Below are 20,815 nucleotides of genomic sequence, written 5' to 3'. Positions count from 1 at the left end.
ATGAGATGATAATACCCCTTTAAATTACTCAATAAGTTAAAAGTAAGGTGAGAAATACAAGAACACATCAATATACTGAAACAGAAAAAAGGTTTTAGCTTTAAAATCTCAGCATCAGTTTTGAAATAACTAAAGTTCTTCTCACCTCCATCTGCAAAGCCTGTAGCAGTGATAATGGGCACAGCCACCATGACAAGTCCGCTTGCGCTCCATACATACTTCATCAGAAATTGCTCTATCATAATATACCACAGCCGTTTCGATAGAATAAGATTCATTTGATCTGCTAATGCCACATAACTCTTCTGAAGCTTTGTCATTTCTACCTAAAAAGAAAAGACATTCTCAACAAAAGACTCAGATAATTGAACACAAATGCAACATTAAAAGGGGTTGTCCCACGAACAATATTCTACAATTCCTAGATCTGCATACGTTTATAATTGCATGCGATTAAAATTTTAGTATAGTAGTAACTGAGATGATCAATAAAATCTATTTGTATAACATAGGGTTGCCACCTTTTCTTCAAGCCAAACCCGAACAGAAGGGAGGGAGGGCCCCCTTCCAGGCCCCACCTCCAGCCACGCCCATGCCCCACCTCCATCCACACCCATGTCCCGCCTCCACCTCTGGTCGCTGTCACACCGCGATCGTTAAGCCCCTGAAGAGGCTCATTAGCATATTATAAGTCTTTATTTTAAGTGAACGGCGGCAGCGGCAGGGAGTTATAAAACATACTGTTATGTACTGCTGACATCAGCCCATCGCTAATGTCAGTCAGCTACATAACATAACGTATTTTCTGATGATTGACAGATTCAGAAACCTGTTTAAAGGGCTTCTACCACCAGAAATACCGTTATGTAGCTGACTGATATAGCGATGCGCTAATGTCAGCACTACATAACAGTATGTTTCTAACATTAGTCCCTGCAGCCGTTTTTGCAAAAAAAAAAACACTTATTATATGCTAATGAGCCTCTAGGTGCTATGTGGGCGTAAAATCAGCACCTAGAGGCTCCGTCCACTCACCCATTATCCTGCCCAGGTCCTGTGTTCTGCCCGCCCAGCTCCTCTTGATTGATGAAACTGTTCCCTGCATCGATGGCAAAATCCCGCGCCTGCGCCGTTCACTTCTGTCTTTGGCGCAGGCGCAGTGAGTGAATGATGTGATCCTGGTGTCGGATTCCTCACTGCGCTTGCGCCGACTACGTCACAGTGAGGAAGTCGGCACCAGGAGAGCGGCCCTCACTCACTGCGCCTGCGCTGAAGACATAGTGAACGACACAGGCGCAGGATTTTGTCAACGCTGCTGCGAACCGTCACATCAATCAAGAGGATCTGGGCGGGCAGAACAGGGGACCTGGGCGGGATAATGGGTGAGTGGACGGAGCCTCTAGGTGCTGATTTTACGCCCACATAGCACCTAGAGGCTCATTAGCATATAATAAAAGTGCATTTTTAGCAAAAACGGCTGCAGGGACTAATGTTAGAAACATACTGTTATGTAGTGCTGACATTAGCGCATCGCTCATGTCAGTCAGCTACATAACAGTATTTCTGGTGGTAGAAGCCCTTTAATAGCTGTTACATTTACACACTTCAAATGTTTTATATACCTTTTTAGAAGTGTCTATCTAGGACAGGTGTCAGGACTGTCTTGGTCACTGCAGGCAGGGCACAGTGGGCACTGGGCTGGGCACTACTTGGGCAGGCTGCTGGAGCTGGACTGGAGTCTGGAGAAGAAGAATGATTTCAATTCTCCCTCCCTGCCTCTCTCTCTCTGATGTCACTTCCTGTGTGGACCTGACTTCCTTATCAGAGAGAAGGAGGGAGGGACTGGGAGGCAGAGGAGGAGCGAGGGAGACTGAAGCTGCTGAACAGTGAGTGAACACAGCGCTGCCTGGCATCACTGTAGTGTGTAGACTAGAGGAGGGAGGAGGGACTGGGAGGCAGGGGAGGAGCGAGGAGGAGGGAGGAGACCGGAGACTGAACAGTTAGTGAGCCGCTACACTGCCTGGCATCACAGTAGTGTAGACTAGAGGAGGGAGGAGGGAGGAGGGGGAGGGGGAGGCTCGGCAGAGCTGCGCTCAGCTGATCACCCGGCCGCCGCAGTGAGTGACTGAATAATCCTGTGCCCGGGTCTGAGAAAGGCTTGTACCCGGGCACAGGATTACAAACCCGGACTGTCCGGGTCAATCCCGGACGGGTGGCAACCCTAGTATAACAGCACCTGCTGTTTGTTCTTTCCTTATTTCTCTGTCTACCTTGCTTAGGTGGTCGCACATGCTCAGTTCCACTGTTCAACTGCCCCCAGTCCTATCTACAATTAAAAGCTGTGACAGTTGCAGCAAAAGAGCCAAAGCAGACAGGACCCACACCCGGAGATATGAAAATCTCTGATCAGTGGGGGTCCAGATGCTCACCAATTGCAAGAATACGAAGAAAGAACTGCTCATGGAGATCACTCTCTCCCCTCACTCCAGGAGACAGGCTCAATAGAAAGCCTATGAACCCATCACTACTCCGTCTCCTCCGAGGGGAGAGCTCTTTGTGTGAGCTCTGCTCTCTCCTTGTTCTAGTGATCAGTGGGGGTCTCAGCACTTGCTCCCACACCAATCAAAACCTTTGCTGTGTAGCTATGAGTACAGTGACTCTAAAGAGGTCCTCTAATCATTTCCTCTAAATAGTCTATAGAACTAACCGGAGGAGGGGAGATACTAACCCTCTCTAGCTCCCCCGATGAAGCCGTCTCTGCTGCGCTTGCTGCTGACTTTTCCGCCAAGGTCCTGACTTGACTTAAATGCAGCTGAACAGGAAAAAAAGCGGCCACATCCTGTCAGGATCCAGGCAGAAGAGCCCACAGCATGCTCGAGTGCGGCTGATACGGCGAGGAAGAGTGAGTAGTAGGTATAACATGTTTCCTCCGCAGGTTGGAACCATGGACTAATTAACTCCTTAAGGACCAGGCTATTGTTTGCAAATCTGACCAGTGTCACTGTATGTGGTGATAACTTTAAAACGCTTTGACTTATCCAGGCCATTCTGAGATTGTTTTTTCGTCACTTATTGTACTTCATGACACTGGTAAAAATGGAGTAAAAAAAAATCATTTTTATTTATAAAAAAATACTAAATTTGCCAAAAACTTTAAGAAAATTGCAAATGTTCAAGTTTCAGTTTCTCTACTTCTATAATATATATTAATACCTACAAAAATAGTTATTACTTTACATTTCCCATATGTCTACTTCATGTTAGGATCATTTTGGGAATGACATTTTATTTTTGGAAATTTTCAAAAACCAACTTTTTAAGGACCAGTTCAGGTCTAAAGTCACTTTGTGAGGCTTACATAATAGAAACCACCCAAAAATGACCCCATTCTAGAAACTAAACCCCTTAAGGTATTCAAAACTGATTTCACAAACGTTGTTAACCCTTTAGGTGTTCCACAAGAATTAATGGAAAATAGAGATACAAATAGAGAAACTCCCAAAAAGTGACCCCATTTTAGAAACTACGGGATAGGGTGAAAGTTTTGTTGCTACTAGTTTAGGGTACATCTGATTTTTGGTTGCTCTATATTACACTTTTTTGTGCGGCAAGGTAACAAGAAATAGCTGTTTTGGCACCGTTTTTTGGGGTTATTTACAACATTCATCTGACAGGTTAGATCATGTGGTATTTTTATAGAGCGGGTTGTCATGGACGCGGCGATACCTAATATGTATACAATTTTTTTTATTTATGTAAGTTTTACACAATGATTTCATTTTTGAAACAAAAAAAAATCATGTTTTAGTGTCGCCATATTCTGAGAGCCATAGTTTTTTCAGTTTTTGGGCGATTATCTTAGGTAGGGTCTCATTTTTTGCGGGATGAGATGACGATTTGATTGGTACTATTTTGTGGTGCATATGAATTTTTAATTGTTTGCTATTACACTTTTTGTAATGTAAGGTGACAAAAAATTGTTTATTTAGCACAGTTTTTATTTTTTACGGTCCAATACTTCTGTATTGGAATGCATTGGCTGTATGAGTAATACAGTGTGTATTACTCATACAGCTTCCGGCCTGTGAGATCCAGGGGGCTGGATCTCACAGGCACGTCACAGGAAGGCAGCGCAGATGCCTCAGGAATGCATCGCGCTACCTTCCATGCCATCGGGTCCCCCCTATGCCCTGTGTCCTAAAGAGGTTAAAGGAAATTACCGGAGAACCCCTTTAAGTATATTTTAATTACGGTGGGTGTTGGAAAGCTGCTTCTAAAAAAAAAAAATTATTACAGGTGAAACTCCAAAAATTAGAATATCGTGCAAAGTTCATTTATTTCAGTTATGCAACTTAAAAGGTGAAACTAACATATGAAATAGACTCATTACATGCAAAGCGAGATATGTCAAGCCTTTATTGGTTAGAATTTAGATGATTATGGCTTACAGCTTATGAAACCCCAAAGTCACAATCTCAGGTGCCCTTTGCCTCGGGGGTATGGATTAATTAGCTGACTAGAGTGTGACACTTTCAGCCTAGAATAGTGAACCTTTTCACAAAATTCTAATTTTAAGTTGCATTAATGCAATTCCTTTTAATTTGCATTACTGAAATAAATGGACTTTTGCACGATATTCTAATTTTTCGAGTTTCACCTGTATATTTCTTTTACTTACAAAGATACTGACATGTCTTCTGCTCAAATACGTTAGCCTTTATTTATTTTTTATCGTCATCAAATCCATGACTTGTTAACATATCCTAGAAATAAGAATATATAGTACATAATTGTATGGTCATCTAAAGCAAAATAACTCCATAAAGATAGTTTGCAGCAGTTAGCACAATTTTCTCATGGATCATAGAAAAAGTCAGCACTAGTGTATTTCTGCATTGAGACAGAAGGGAAATTCAGGGACCAGCAGTAGAACAGACTTCCCTGAATTATTAAAAAATGATTGTCGTGTAATTGCAAGCAGCAATCGAACAACAAGTGATAAACTGTTTGTTTTTCATGGATTGGAGTCCTTAACAACAATCGTAATAACGAGCAAAGAGTGAAAGTCTGAGATTGTTGAAGCAGTTGACTAGTTAAATCGTCACTGCCGCTCATTACCAAAAATATATCTGCTAGGACCTTTAGCTGGAAATAATTTTAGCACCATTTCTAACCAGAGGGTGACCCTCTCTGCTTGATCAGTTCAGTACCGATTGATATGCATATTCAGCCACACAAGCATGTTGAATAGAGCAGAGAGCTAAAGCCATGCCAGCGATCTGTGGGGGTCTGAGTGCCGAGACCACCACCAATCACTAAAGTGAGGAGAGAGAAGTGCTGACATAGAGATCTGCCACTCCTCGTTGCAGGAGACAGAATCAATATAGAGTCATAGACTTTCTATTGTGCCTGTCTCCTGCAGTAAGGAGAGCGCTAGGTCAGCACTCAGACCCCCACTGATCAAAACCTTTGAAACGTTGTTATGACATATCAACATTTTATTGAAACAAACTGACTCTTTAATGTAAGGCTAGTTTCACACTGGCGTTTCTGGGTCCGCCTGTGACATCCGTTTCAAGGCTCTCACAAGTGGCCCAAAACGGATTAGTTTAGCCCCAATGCATTCTGAATGGATAAGGATCCGCTCAGAATGCATCAGTTTGGCTCCGTTCCGCCTCCATTCCGCTCTGGAGGCGGACACCAAAACGCTGCTTGCAGCGTTTTGGTGTCCGCCTGGCAGTGCGGAGCCAAACGTATCCGTCCTGACTTACAATGTAAGTCAATGGGGACAGATCCGTTTTCACTGACACTATATGGTGCAATTGTAAACAGATCCGTCCCCCATTGACTTTCAATGTAAGTCAGGACGGATCAGTTTTGACTTTGACTTTTTTTATTAAGAATAATGCAAACGGATCCGTTCTGAACGGATACAAACGTTTTCATTATTGGTGCGGATCAGTCTGGGCAGATACCAGACGAATCCGCACCTAAACGCAGGTGTGAAAGTAGCATAACCCGAAACAGCCAGTTACACAGTGGGCAGAGTCTTCTGCTTTTGGCTCAGTACACCAGCAGCGGCCAAGAACAGCAGATTATGGGGGCACCTGGTGTCCGACACCCACGAAATCTGATGTTGGTTACCCATTTGGAGGATAAGTCATTAATATCAAAATGGTGTAAAACCTCTTTAAGATGCCCCTTCTGCTGACTACCCATGCAAATCAGTATTGTGGTGATGTGCTCCTAAATTCTCCTGACCAGAAGTCAGAAGAGGAAAGCAGTGGACATAACTTTGAAGGACAGTCATGTGACCAGAGATCCAATCTAGAGATACTGACCACAATGGAAAATAAACTATATTAAAAAGTAGAAAGTCTATACATAATATGAATGATGCTTATTACTGCCCAAACAACCCCTTTAAAGAAATGGTGCGGGAAGTTACCAGGTAAAGCAAATTCGCCTCAACGTGCATTACATGTCGCTATTTTTTCACAGTACTGTATGTGGGCTGGTGAGGTTTGTGTGCCAGGGTTGCCTTGTAGTCCCAGTCTGGCCATCCACTGCCTGCTATCTAGATATGTAACGCCCTGCAAGGGGGCATTACCACTCTTTTTACCCCTCTACTATCCTTAATGGTGTACTCTGTATCATCTTGTGTATTTATCCCTAGGTCCTGCACAATGTGTAAATGTATTTATGATTCTGTAATGGTTTAACATGTGATGTGCCTGGTTCACCAGCAGATGGCGGCATTTCTTGCAGAGCTGTGTAAGATAGAATGGAACCCTTCTTCCATTCTATCCCCCTTTCTAGAGAGGGAGAAGTTGAGTTAGTTTCAAGTCAGTCTAGCTTACCCCCTGTAAGGGGAAGGCTGTGTGTCAGCCAGCAGAGCACTTTCTGCTCTGCTGGGTCCAAAGGCCCAAGCTAAAAGCCTCAGAAGCCAGGAGAAAAGGTTCCCTGGACAAGATACAGCAAAAGAGAAAGATAGAGTCAGACAAAAAGAGAAGTTACAGCTGAAAGCAGTCTAGAAAAAGTTCCTATTGAATCCAGCCAACATAGCAGAGCTGAAAGAGTTCTTATGTTACAGAGCTGAGAGTGTTTTCCTGCCAGAACCTCATGCCAAAGCTTGCTGGTAACCAAGATAAAGTTGGAAGATTGTTCCCTGATGGAAGTTGATGCCAAATAAAGTTAACTACTCCAATACCAGTCTGGACTCAAGTTATTTCATCCTCATCCTTATCACCTATCCATTTCAATTGCACCGCTGCAGATGACTACGCCTGGGGTTCCAGGATATCCAGGTAGGAGCACCGTGACAAGTGCTAAAGCCACACCTAAGGGACACTATAGGCAACCCTTACACCACTCTGGCATTTCTACACTGGGTTCCACCACTACTATCTACTTAGGGGGACCTAGTCCCTCGTTGCTGAAATGCAACTGGAGTCACAATAAACTTTTAATCCACATCTATAACATCTTAAAGGGACCCCCTGGATGATGTCGCACCCAGTAGCATGCTGCAGAAATATCTCTGAAGTAGCACTACACTTATTCTCTTAGGATTTATTTTTCTGTATAACCAAATTGTGCTCCGATGAATGTGATACCAGTATAAACACATGCTGCATCTGATGGATTTAAATACTTTCTACTATAGTATCTTACACTATCATTCTGTTATCACATTACTGGGCATTAATTATTGATCTTCTGGAGAAGGGTTATGGAAATAGCAATTCCCCACAGCTTGCTTTATTTCACACACTGTAAATTTATATAAAGGAGAGATAAATAAACCAAGGTCATTAACACATACATTTACTAGGTCTAAATGACAATTGTATAATCTGTTTAGTATTAAACTAAAGGGGTATTCCGGTTACGCAAACTAATGTTTTAGTTTTTATCAATACAATAAAGTCCTTTGCTTAAAAGGAATGTGTTACCATGATTCTGGACTGTTATCTGCATTGCCCAGATCTCTTTCTTTTATTTTCCTGTCAGCGCTCAAAACTGTGCTGAAATACACAGTCCGGACGTCTGTGTCATGCTACCATAAAGGAGAGGACGCCTGTGCACATGCACAGTAGTCCTGACAATGTATTTCAGTGCAGTTTTGAGCGCGAACAGGGGGCAGTAGAAAAATAAGAAAAATAGTGATCTGGACTGTATATGTGCAGTACTACTCAGGTATTACTGTAGATAATGGTCCAACCTGGTGACCGATTCTCTTCAAGCCTTTACCGAACAGTGCCGTACTAGTATGTCGCTGGCCGGGTCTTTAACCACTTCAGCCCCGCTAGGTGAAACCCCCTTCATGACCAGAGCACTTTTTACACTTCGGCACTACACTCCTTTCACCGTTTATCGCTCGGTCATGCAACTTACCACCCAAATGAATTTTACCTCCTTTTCTTCTCACTAATGGAGCTTTCATTTGGTGGTATTTTATTGCTGCTGACATTTTTACTTTTTTTGTTATTAATCAAAATGTAAGGATTTTTTTGCAAAAAAATGACATTTTTCACTTTCAGCTGTAAAATTTTGCAAAAAAAAACGACATCCATATATAAATTTTTCGCCAAATTTATTGTTCTACATGTCTTTGATAAAAAAAAAATGTTTGGGCAAAAAAAAAAATGGTTTGGGTAAAAGTTATAGCATTTACAAACTATGGTACAAAAATGTGAATTTCCGCTTTTTGAAACAGCTCTGACTTTCTGAGCACCTGTCATGATTCCTGAGGTTCTACAATGCCCAAACAGTAGAAAACCCCCACAAATGACCCCATTTCGGAAAGTAGACACCCTAAGGTATTCGCTGATGGGCATAGTGAGTTCATAGAACTTTTTATTTTTTGTCACAAGTTAGCGGAAAATGATGATGATTTTATTTTTTTTATTTTTTCTTACAAAGTCTCATATTCCACTAACTTGCGACAAAAAATAAAAAATTCTAGGAACTCGCCATGCCCCTCACGGAATACCTTGGGGTGTCTTCTTTCCAAAATGGGGTCACTTGTGGCATAGTTATACTGCCCTGGCAATTTAGGGGCCCAAATGTGTGAGAAGAACTTTGCAATCAAAATGTGTAAAAAATGACCGGTGAAATCCAAAAGGTGCACTTTGGAATATGTGCCCCTTTGCCCACCTTGGCAGCAAAAAAGTGTCACACATCTGGTATCGCCGTACTCAGGAGAAGTTGGGGAATGTGTTTTGGGGTGTCATTTTACATATACCCATGCTGGGTGAGAAAAATATCTTGGTCAAATGCCAACTTTGTATAAAAAAATGGGAAAAGTTGTCTTTTGCCAAGATATTTCTCTCATCCAGCATGGGTATATGTAAAATGACACCCCCAAAACACATTCCCCAACTTCTCCTGAGTACGGCGATACCAGATGTGTCACACTTTTTTGCTGCCAAGGTGGGCAAAGGGGCACATATTCCAAAGTGCACCTTTCAGATTTTGCAGGCCATTTTTTACACATTTTGATTGCAAGGTACTTCTCACACATTTGGGCCCCTAAATTGCCAGGGCAGTATAACTACGCCACAAGTGACCCCATTTTGGAAAGAAGACACCCCAAGGTATTCCGTGAGGGGCATGGCGAGTTCCTAGAATTTTTTATTTTTTGTCACAAGTTAGCGGAAAATGATGATTTTTTTTTTTCTCTTTTTTCCTTACAAAGTCTCATATTCCACTAACTTGCGACAAAAAATAAAAAATTCTAGGAACTCGCCATGCCCCTCACGGAATACCTTGGGGTGTCTTCTTTCCAAAATGGGGTCACTTGTGGCGTAGTTATACTGCCCTGGCAATTTAGGGGCCCAAATGTGTGAGAAGTACTTTGCAATCAAAATCTGTAAAAAATGGCCTGCAAAATCTGAAAGGTGCACTTTGGAATATGTGCCCCTTTGCCCACCTTGGCAGCAAAAAAGTGTAACACATCTGGTATCGCCGTACTCAGGAGAAGTTGGGGAATGTGTTTTGGGGTGTCATTTTACATATACCCATGCTGGATGAGAGAAATATCTTGGCAAAAGACAACTTTTCCCATTTTTTTATACAAAGTTGGCATTTGACCAAGATATTTTTCTCACCCAGCATGGGTATATGTAAAATGACACCCCAAAACACATTCCCCAACTTCTCCTGAGTACGGCGATACCAGATGTGTGACACTTTTTTGCTGCCAAGGTGGGCAAAGGGGCACATATTCCAAAGTGCACCTTTCGGATTTCACCGGTCATTTTTTACACATTTTGATTGCAAAGTTCTTCTCACACATTTGGGCCCCTAAATTGCCAGGGCAGTATAACTACGCCACAAGTGACCCCATTTTAGAAAGAAGACACCCCAATGTATTCTGTGAGGGGCATGGCGAGTTCCTAGAATTTTTTTTTTTTTGTCGCAAGTTAGTTGAATATGAGACTTTGTAAGGAAAAAAGAAAAAAAAAGAAAAATCATCATTTTCCGCTAACTTGTGACAAAAAATAAAAAATTCTAGGAACTCGCCGTGCCCCTCACGGAATACCTTGGGGTGTCTTCTTTCCAAAATGGGGTCACTTGTGGCGTAGTTATACTGCCCTGGCAATTTAGGGGCCCAAATGTGTAAGAAGTACCTTGCAATCAAAATCTGTAAAAAATGGCCGGTGAAATCCGAAAGGTGCACTTTGGAATGTGTGCCCCTTTGCCCACCTTGGCTGCAAAAAAGTGTCACACATCTGGTATCGCCGTACTCAGGAGAAGTTGGGGAATGTGTTTTGGGGTGCCATTTTACATATAACCATGCTGGGTGAGAGAAATATCTTGGCAAAAGACAACTTTTCCTATTTTTTTATACAAAGTTGGCATTTGACCAAGATATTTCTCTCACCCAGCATGGGTATATGTAAAATGACACCCCAAATACTTTTTTGCAGCCTAGATGCGCAAAGGGGCCCAAATTCCTTTTAGGAGGGCATTTTTAGACATTTGGATCCCAGACTTCTTCTCACACTTTCGGGCCCCTAAAAAGCCAGGGCAGTATAAATACCCCACATGTGACCCCACTTTGGAAAGAAGACACCCCAAGGTATTCAATGAGGGGCCTGGCGAGTTCCTAGAAATTTTTTATTTTTTGCATAAGTTAGCGGAAATTGATTTTTTTGTTTTTTTTCTCACAAAGTCTCACTTTCCGCTAACTTAGGACAAAAATTTCAATCTTTCATGGACTCAATATGCCCCTCAGCGAATACCTTGGGGTGTCTTCTTTCCGAAATGGGGTCACATGTGGGGTATTTATACTGCCCTGGCTTTTTAGGGGCCCTAAAGCGTGAGAAGAAGTCTGGAATATAAATGTCTAAAAATGTTTACGCATTTGGATTCCGTGAGGGGTATGGTGAGTTCATGGGAGATTTTATTTTTTGACACAAGTTAGTAGAATATGAGACTTAGTAAGAAAAAACAAAAACAAAAAAAAAAATTCCGCTAACTTGTGCCAAAAAAAATGTCTGAATGGAGCCTTACAGGGGGGGGTGATCAATGACAGGGGGGTGATCAATGACAGGGGGGTGATCAATGACAGGGGGGTAATCACCCATATAGACTCCCGGATCACCCCCCTGTCATTGATCACCCCCCTGGTAAGGCTCCATTCAGACGTCCGTATAATTTTTACGGATCCATGGATCGGAGCCGCAAAACACATGCGGACGTCTGAATGGAGCCTTACAGGGGGGTTATCAATGACAGGGGGTGATCAGGGTGATCAGGGTGATCACCCCCCTGTCACTGATCACCCCCCCTGTAAGGCTCCATTGAGACATCCGCATGATTTTTTTACGGATCCATGGATACATGGATTGGATCCAAAAAACACATGCGGACGTCTGAATGGAGCCTTACAGGGGGGTTATCAATGACAGGGGGTGATCAGGGTGATCACCCCCCTGTCACTGATCACCCCCCCTGTAAGGCTCCATTCAGACATCCGCATGATTTTTTACGGATCCATGGATACATGGATCGGATCCACAAAACACATGCGGACGTCTGAATGGAGCCTTACAGGGGGGTTATCAATGACAGGGGGTGATCAGGGTGATCACCCCCCTGTCACTGATCACCCCCCCTGTAAGGCTCCATTCAGACATCCGCATGATTTTTTACGGATCCATGGATACATGGATTGGATCCACAAAACACATGCGGACGTCTGAATGGAGCCTTACAGGGGGGTTATCAATGACAGGGGGTGATCAGGGTGATCAGGGTGATCACCCCCCTGTCACTGATGACCCCCCCTGTAAGGCTCCATTCAGACATCCGCATGATTTTTTACGGATCCATGGATACATGGATCGGATCCACAAAACACATGCGGACGTCTGAATGGAGCCTTACAGGGGGGTTATCAATGACAGGGGGGTGATCAGGGAGTGTATATGGGTGATCACCCGCCTGTCATTGATCACCCCCTGTAAGGCTCCATTCAGACGTCCGCATGTGTTTTGCGGATCCGATCCATGTATCTATGGATCCGTAAAAATCATGCGGACGTCTGAATGGAGCCTTACAGGGGGGGTGATCAATGACAGGGGGGTGATCAATGACAGGGGGTGATCAGGGAGTGTATATGGGTGATCACCCCCCTGTAAGGCTCCATTCAGACGTCCGCATGTGTTTTGCGGATCCGATCCATGTATCCATGTATCCGTAAAAATCATGCGGACGTCTGAATGGAGCCTTACAGGGGGGTGATCAATGACAGGGGGGTGATCAATGACAGGGGGTGATCAGGGAGTGTATATGGGTGATCACCCCCCTGTAAGGCTCCATTCAGACGTCCGCATGTGTTTTGCGGATCCGATCCATGTATCCATGGATCCGTAAAAATCATGCGGACGTCTGAATGGAGCCTTACAGGGGGGTGATCAATGACAGGGGGGTGATCAATGACAGGGGGTGATCAGGGAGTGTATATGGGTGATCACCCGCCTGTCATTGATCACCCCCCTGTAAGGCTCCATTTAGACGTCCGTATGCGTTTTGCGGATCCGATCCATGTATCCGTGGATCCGTAAAAATCATACGGACGTCTGAACGGAGCCTGACAGGGGGGTGATCAATGACAGGGCGGTGATCAATGACAGGGGGGTGATCAGGGAGTTTATATGGGGTGATCATGGGTGATCAGGGGTTTATAAGGAGTTAATAAGTGACGGGGGGGGGGTGTAGTGTAGTGTAGTGTAGTGTGGTGTTTGGTGCGACTGTACTGACCTACCTGAGTCCTCTGGTGGTCGATCCTAACAAAAGGGACCACCAGAGGACCAGGTAGGAGGTATATTAGACGCTGTTATGAAAACAGCGTCTAATATACCTGTTAGGGGTTAAAAAATTCGGATCTCCAGCCTGCCAGCGAACGATCGCCGCTGGCATGCTGGAGATCCACTCGCTTACCTGCCGTTCCTGTGAGCGCGCGCGCCTGTGTGCGCGCGTTCACAGGAAATCTCGCGTCTCGCGAGATGACGCATATATGCGTGACTGTGCGCCAGCCTGCCACCTCCGGAACGCGAATCTGCGTTAGGCGGTCCGGAGGTGGTTAAAGATGGAGCCCACTGTTTCATACAGCAGACACCCACGGCTCATGCATTATCGCTGGTCGAGGACATTTAACACTCCAGATGCGCGCTCTTCCAGGTACGCTCCGGCTACCTCTGGCGGCGATCGGAGGAGCCAGAGTGTGTCTGCAGCAGCCCCTGTCATTGAGAATGAGAGGAGGCTGCTGCATAGTGTTTCCTATGGAGCCTCTGCCTGTAGCACTAGTAAATTTCTTACAGACTGTAATGCTAATGCATTGCAGTCCATTAGAACCGCAATCTAATAATTGCCTGTTATAGTTTCCTGTGGGAAGTTGGGAAATATAAAAAAGTGTAAAACAGAAATAAATTAACTTGTCAAAAATAAAAATAAATCAATAATACACTTCATGGGCATTGCCACATGCAAAAACACCCATACTATAAAAGTATAACAATATTTTCCCCACACGGCAAACGGTGAAATGGAAAATATAAGTCAAAATGGACAATTCGCTTAATTTCCCACAAAGCCTTAAATAAGAAGTGATCAAAAAGTCGTACACATCCCACAATGGCATCAATGAAAAGTACAGATCACCCCACAAAAAAATGAGCCCTCACACAGCTCCATACACGTAACTACAAAGAAGTTATAGGGGGCAGAATATGGCGACAAAAAAAATAAAAATAAAGATTTTTCTCAAGATTTTTATTATTTTATCGCTGGATTCGTACTGACGTGGAGAATGAAAGTAACTGGTCAGTTTTATCGCATATCGAACATCGCAAATAAAAAAGCCTTAATACTATGGCGGAATTGCTTTTTTTTCCAATTCCACCCCATTTGGATTTTTTTTCCTGCTTCCCACTACATCATATGCAAAATTAAATGGTGGCCTTGGAAAGTACAACTTGTCTCACAAAAAAACAAGCCCTATGTGAATGGAAAAATAAAAAGTTATGGCTCTGGGAAGGCAGGGAGCACAAAATGAAATGTAAAAATGAAAAAACCTCTGGGGTAGAAGGGATTAACAAGTTTCTTTTGTTTTCCTCTCTGCCTAATGTTTACATTTCATTTTGGCTGGTTACAACCTGTACTGTGTTGTGATGCAATGCACAGTGTGCAATGTGAACGCACACGGACCTGCACATTCGCTTTCATCTTATTTGGACAGTGGGAACTGGTTCATGCATTGCACATGCCAGAATAAGTATAAATGACAATGCTGGGGAATTACTGTATTTTTTGCTTTATAAGAAGCACTTTTTCCCCCCAAAAGTGGGGAGAAAATAGCTTTGCTTCTTATAAAGCGAATACTAGTGAGTAGGGAGTGAAGCTCTGCAAGCGCTTGCAATACTTACCCCCCCCCCCCCGTCTTTATTCCTGGGGCTGGTGCTGCACTGTCCTGACCGCGTACAGCGTCAGAACGTAGCGCGTGCACTATGACCTGACGCTGAATACAGTCAGGTTACAGAGCAGCTCAGGCCGGGAAGTAGGGGTAGACCGATTATCGGTTAAACTGATTTTATCGGCCGATATTCAGGATTTTGAACGTTATCGGTATCGCCATCTATTTTGCCGATATACCGATAACGTATCGGGAACACGGATCGCGCTGCTGACAGCGCTCTCCGTGTTCCCTCAGCAGCACAGGGGAGAAGGAAGCAGTGTCTCCCTCCCCCCTGTGCTGCTGCTGCCACCAATAAGAGGAGGGAGGACAAGAGGAGGGGAGGGGCTGTGGCCACTGCGCCACCAATGAAGATAACTCTCTCATTAATTCATATACAGGAGGCGGGAGCTGGCTGCAGAATCACATAGCCGGCTCCGACCTCTATGAGCGGTAGCTGCGATCCGCGGTAGTTAACCCCTCAGGTGCTAATTAATGAGAGAGGTATCTTCATTGAAGTTCTATTCACCCTGATAGAGATCTATCAGGGTGAATAGGACAAGGGTTCTATTCCCTAAGGGGGCTAGTAGTAAGTAAAAAAAAACTAACAAAACCAAAATATTAAGTATAAATGAAAAAGAAAGATTTACAAAAATATATATATACACGTTAACAATAAACATATTTATTTTCAGCAGATTTGTGTAGTTTTTCTTCTTTTTTTTTCAAAAATGAAAATTCACAGAATATCTGTATAAATTATCGGCTATCGGCCTGAAAGTTCACAGATTATCGGTATCGGCTCAAAAAAATCTATATCGGTCGATCCCTACCGGGAAGACAGGGGAGCATGACTTCTGCTTGAGGTGGAGAGGTGCCACGGCACAGGACAGGTAAGAGATGTTTTTTATTTTAATCTGATCTGAGGTCTGATGTGGGTCTCACTATGTGGGCTGATATAAGGTCTGATGGGGGTCTGACAATGTGGGCTGATCTGAAGTCTTATGGGGGTCTGACAATGTGGGCTGATCTGAGGTCGTATGGGGGTCTCACTATGTGGGCTGCTATAAGGTCTGATGGGGTCACACTATGTTGGCTGATATAAGGTCTGATGTGATGTCCTGATAAGGGAGTCAGATGTAACTGATATGGGGGCCTGATCTGATGTCCTGATATTTATGGGGGTCTGATCTGATGTCCTGATATTTATGGTGGTCTGATCTGAGGATCTGATATGAGGCCTGATGAAAAATATTTTTTTCTTATTTTCCTCATCTTAAACCTGAGGTGCATCTTATCATCGGGTGCGTCTTATAAAGCGAAAAGTTCAGTACTGCGAGGTGTGTGTCACACAACTCTCCTAGCAGCCAATTAAGGAAAAGAGGCACTTGTCAATACGCACAAACATAGCAGTGCAGCAAAGAACTGTGAGAGTTGTCGTTTTAGGACCTTGTTTCTGGTCACGTGGGACATGGCCATCACAGTCTAGAATGGAATAAGATGTCAGTGAGAAATAACGAGGTGAACAAAAAGGTACAGAGGATTCATTGGCAGGTCAAATACATCAGGTTACGTATTAGACAGTACAGTCAGCATACCCCAGAATACACGTCTAAAGTTGATTAGACTGAGACTGACAAACATTTGCCTCCATAATCAGTCATTTCACTGAAAGATACTTGGTCTTCAGAAACAATACCTACAACTACAGGGTTTAAAGGGGTTGTTCTTCTTCGGAGCCTTTCTGCCAGAGGAGGAATACTTTCCTGATCCCCACTGCTGGGATACATCATTCGGTCTCCCGCCACCAGTTCCTCTCTCTGAGTGCCAATATCTTGTTTGACGCAGGTCATGAGGCTGCTGCAGGTCATGAGGCTGCCGCAGTGGTGGAGTGACACATGGGGGACACATCACTGCAGCCATATGACCTCGGTCAAACAAGATGTATGACATCTAGAGACCTGAGTGAGGCAGTGGCGTTAGGCCACCAAAGGAGCCAGAACCCAGAGGCGCAGAGCAGGTAAGTATGCTTCCCTCCGCAGGTCCAGTCACGTGTGTGTGGAGGGGGGATGTGGCAGAAAAGGCCCCCCAAAGATGAACAAGCCATTCAAAGAGACATTCTTTATAAAGTATCGTGAGGAGCACCTACACTTTGCCCTTTCTCTAGTGCTGCAAGCATCTAAAGTGAATGACATTCAACTATCTCCACAGGATTGCAGAGATCAGGATTTTTCGTGGCATGGTCGAGGCTTACGTTGCTTAGTAACAGGGCCAAACAATTATTCATTAGGGGGTCTGAGAGTCTCTGCCATGCATCATGACAAAGAACTGCTTCACTGGAGTTTCTTTATGGGAGAAACTGACTAATGATCTTTGAACTGAAAAATATTTCCATATTAATGTTACATTATTAACAGCAAAATACCCTAGCACAAAGTGCATTAGACTAACATCTGATATTGAAAAAGGGCATGTTCACATGTGCGTTAGAGCCTCTGTTCGGGGCCTCCACTAGGAGAGAAGTCTTTAATGCAGGACTTTTATCGCTGCTAAACAAAAAGCATTCTCCTGAGCAAAACCGAAACATCAATCACTGATAACACCTCCCCTATGTACAGCTATCAGTGACTGACAGCTATGTATGTATACACATTTACACAGAGAACGCTATCAATTACTGAAAACACCTCCCCTGTATACAACTATCAGTGACTGACAGTTATCTATGTATACACACTTACGCAGAGAATGCTATCAATCACTGATAACAATTCCACCATGTACAGCTATCAATGACTGACAGCTATCTCTGTATACACACTTACACAGAGAATGCTATCAATCACTGATAACACCTCCCCATGTACAGCTATCAGTCACTGACAGCAATGTATGTATACACACTTACACAGAGAATACTATCAATCACTGATAACACCTCCCCTGTGTACAACTATCAGTGACTGACAGCTATGTATGTATACAGACTGTGGCAATGTGACTAGTGATGTGTACTGTGAAGCCCTGGAAGGGGTGTATATCTCACCTAGGTGAGATAAGTAAAGTCCAGGAAGATGGCGCTGGATTCAGCAAACCTAGTTGCTGAAGTTATTTTCTTCATTTATTCAGGGTTGGATTTTATTGGATTGGGATGGTAGGTTTGGCAGTGGGACCGCCTCATTCCAGGGCAATTTTTTTCTTTTCACCTGATGTGATCACAGGTAAGGCCTGCTGTAATCAGGCCGACATAAAACACCTCCGAGTGTGTCAGTCTGGGGAGGGAGAGGAAGAGAGTGATTGTGAAGCAGATACCTGAAGAGGCTCTGGGTGGTCTCAGCCAAGGAGGGCTGAGGGGCCACGAGGCTAGGTGAAGCCTGATCTCTTCCCGGTGTATACTGTGTTTTGGTGAGCAGACCGACTAAAACTTGGAGCCTGAGACCCTGTGCATAAAGCTGTGATTATAGGTGAGACAGGGAAACCATTATATGTATTAGTTAGAGCGCAGCCGGGCAGGTGTTTATTATTTGTTGGTGTATGGGGGAACCGCACCTGATCCAGTGCCTTATAACTGATATACCCTGTATTGAGCGGAAGTGACTAAAAATAAAGCATCATTTTGGAAAAAAAAGCCGATGTCTGACGTGAAGTCTGGGAGTGTGACCTCCATGAAGAAAGGTAATCCCTTACAACACTTACGCAGGGAATGCTATCAATAACTGATATCACCACCCCTGTGTTCAGCTATCAGTGACTGACAGCTATTTATGTATACACACTTACACAGAGAATGCTATCAATCACTGATAACACCTCAATGTGTACAACTATCAGTGACTGACAGCTATCTATGTATACACACTTACACAGAGAATGCTATCATTCACTGATAACACCTCCCCATGTATAGTTATCAGTGACTGACAGCTTTCTATGTAAATACACTTACACAGAGAATGCTATCAATTACTGATAACACCTTCCCGTGTACAGCTATCAGTGACTGACAGCTGTCAATGTATACACACTTACTCAGAGAAAGCTATCAATCACTGATAACACATCCTCAGAGTACAGCTATCAGTGACTGACAGTAGGGGTGGGCGATAAAGACGATATGCGATATAAACTATATAAATCTGGCCAACGATAGAGATTTTGTTTATATTGCCATATCGCATATCGCAGTAGAACATGTCATGCGCCGCTCTCGGCACTCACCATGTTCTCCTGAGCCGGCACAGTAGAGAAGGAGGGAGTCCCTCCCACCCCACTGTGTGCGGCTGCTGCTGACCACTAATGATAACAGATTAGGAGGATGAGGGGAGGGGCTTAATACAAAAGTAGCCTGCATATGCCAGCAGCAGGGAGATTACCATAGCAGCCAGGGCTTCGGTAGCGTCCTGGCTGCCATGGTAACCGATCGGAGCCCCACGATTACACTGCTGGGGCTCCGATCAGAAGCTGCCACCCTGGGGCCACTGCCACCAATGATTTAATCATGTGGAGGGGGCCGCAATTAATATAATACTTCGAAGAGGGGAAGTAGAAGGGAGGGGCTGTGGCCACTGTGCCACCAATGAATATAGTTAATATGGCCGAATACAAACGTAGCCTGCATGTGCCGGCCATATCCCATACCTGGCATCTATTACTGCGCGCTGTGATCTGCCGCAATTAACCCCTCAGGACCTGTTTAACCCCCCGAAATATAGAATGTATCGCACAAGCTTAAAATTATATCGCAATATAGCTTTAAGGCCATATCGCCCACCCCTAACTGACAGCTAAGTATACATCCATAACACCTCCCCATGTACAACTATCAGTGACTGACAGCTATGTATGTATACGCACTTACACAGAGAATGCTATCAATCACCGACAATACCTCCCCCATGTACAGCTATCGGTGACTGACAGCTATCTATGTATACACACCTAGAAAGGGAATGCTATCAATCACTTATAACACCTCCCTGTGTACTACTTTTAATGACTGACAGCTATCTATGCATACACACTTACACAGAGAATGCTATCAATTACCGATAACACCTCCCCATGTACAGCTATCAGTGACCAAAAGCTATCGATGTATACACACCTATAAAGAGAATGCTTTCAATCACTGATAACACCTCCTCGCGTACAGCTATCAGTGACTGACAGCTTTCTATGTATACACACTTATACAGAGAATGCTATCAATTACTGATAACACTTTCCCCGTGTACAGCTATCAGTGACTGACATCTATCTATGCATACATACACTTACACAGAGAATGGTATCAATCAATGAAAACACCTCCTCTGTGTACAGCTATCAGTGACTGACAGCTATCCATGTATCAACACCTATAAAGGGAATGCTATCAATCACTGATAACACTTCCCACATGTGCAGCTATCAGTGACTAACAGCTATCTTTGTATACACACTAAGGCCTCTTTCACACTTGCTTTCTCCGGATCCGGCGTGTACTCCACTTGCCGGAATTACACGCCGGATCCGGAAAAACGCAAGTGTACTGAAAGCATTTGAAGACGGATCCGTCTTCAAAATGCTTTCAGTGTTACTATGGCACCCAGGACGCTATTAAAGTCCTGGTTGCCATAGTAGGAGCGGGGAGCGGGGGAGCGGTATACTTACAGTCCGCGCGGCTCCCGGGGCGCTCCAGAGTGACGTCAGAGCGCCCCATGTGCATGGATGACGTGCCATGCGATAACGTCATCCATGCGAACGGATTTCACTCCATTCAGAATGCATTAGGATAATCCTGATCAGGATTCTTCCGGCATAGAGCCCCGACGACGGAACTCTATGCCGGAAGACGATAACGCAGGTGTGAAA

At 44.0% G+C, this 20,815-nt stretch overlaps 1 protein-coding gene across 1 annotated transcript in view; it reads right to left on the bottom strand.

The window, feature by feature from the left end:
• ABCD2 (ATP binding cassette subfamily D member 2) overlaps window positions 1-20,815 on the bottom strand; it is a 105,397-nt gene that overhangs the window by 70,792 nt on the left and 13,790 nt on the right. The window contains exon 2 of the mRNA XM_044276772.1: window positions 146-326. Coding sequence (XP_044132707.1) covers window positions 146-326 — 181 coding nt within the window. The remainder of the gene's footprint in view (window positions 1-145; window positions 327-20,815) is intronic.

This window comes from Bufo gargarizans, chromosome 2, assembly GCF_014858855.1.
Source record: "Bufo gargarizans isolate SCDJY-AF-19 chromosome 2, ASM1485885v1, whole genome shotgun sequence".
Taxonomy (NCBI): domain Eukaryota; kingdom Metazoa; phylum Chordata; class Amphibia; order Anura; family Bufonidae; genus Bufo; species Bufo gargarizans.
This window is presented reverse-complemented; position numbering and strand designations above follow the sequence as displayed.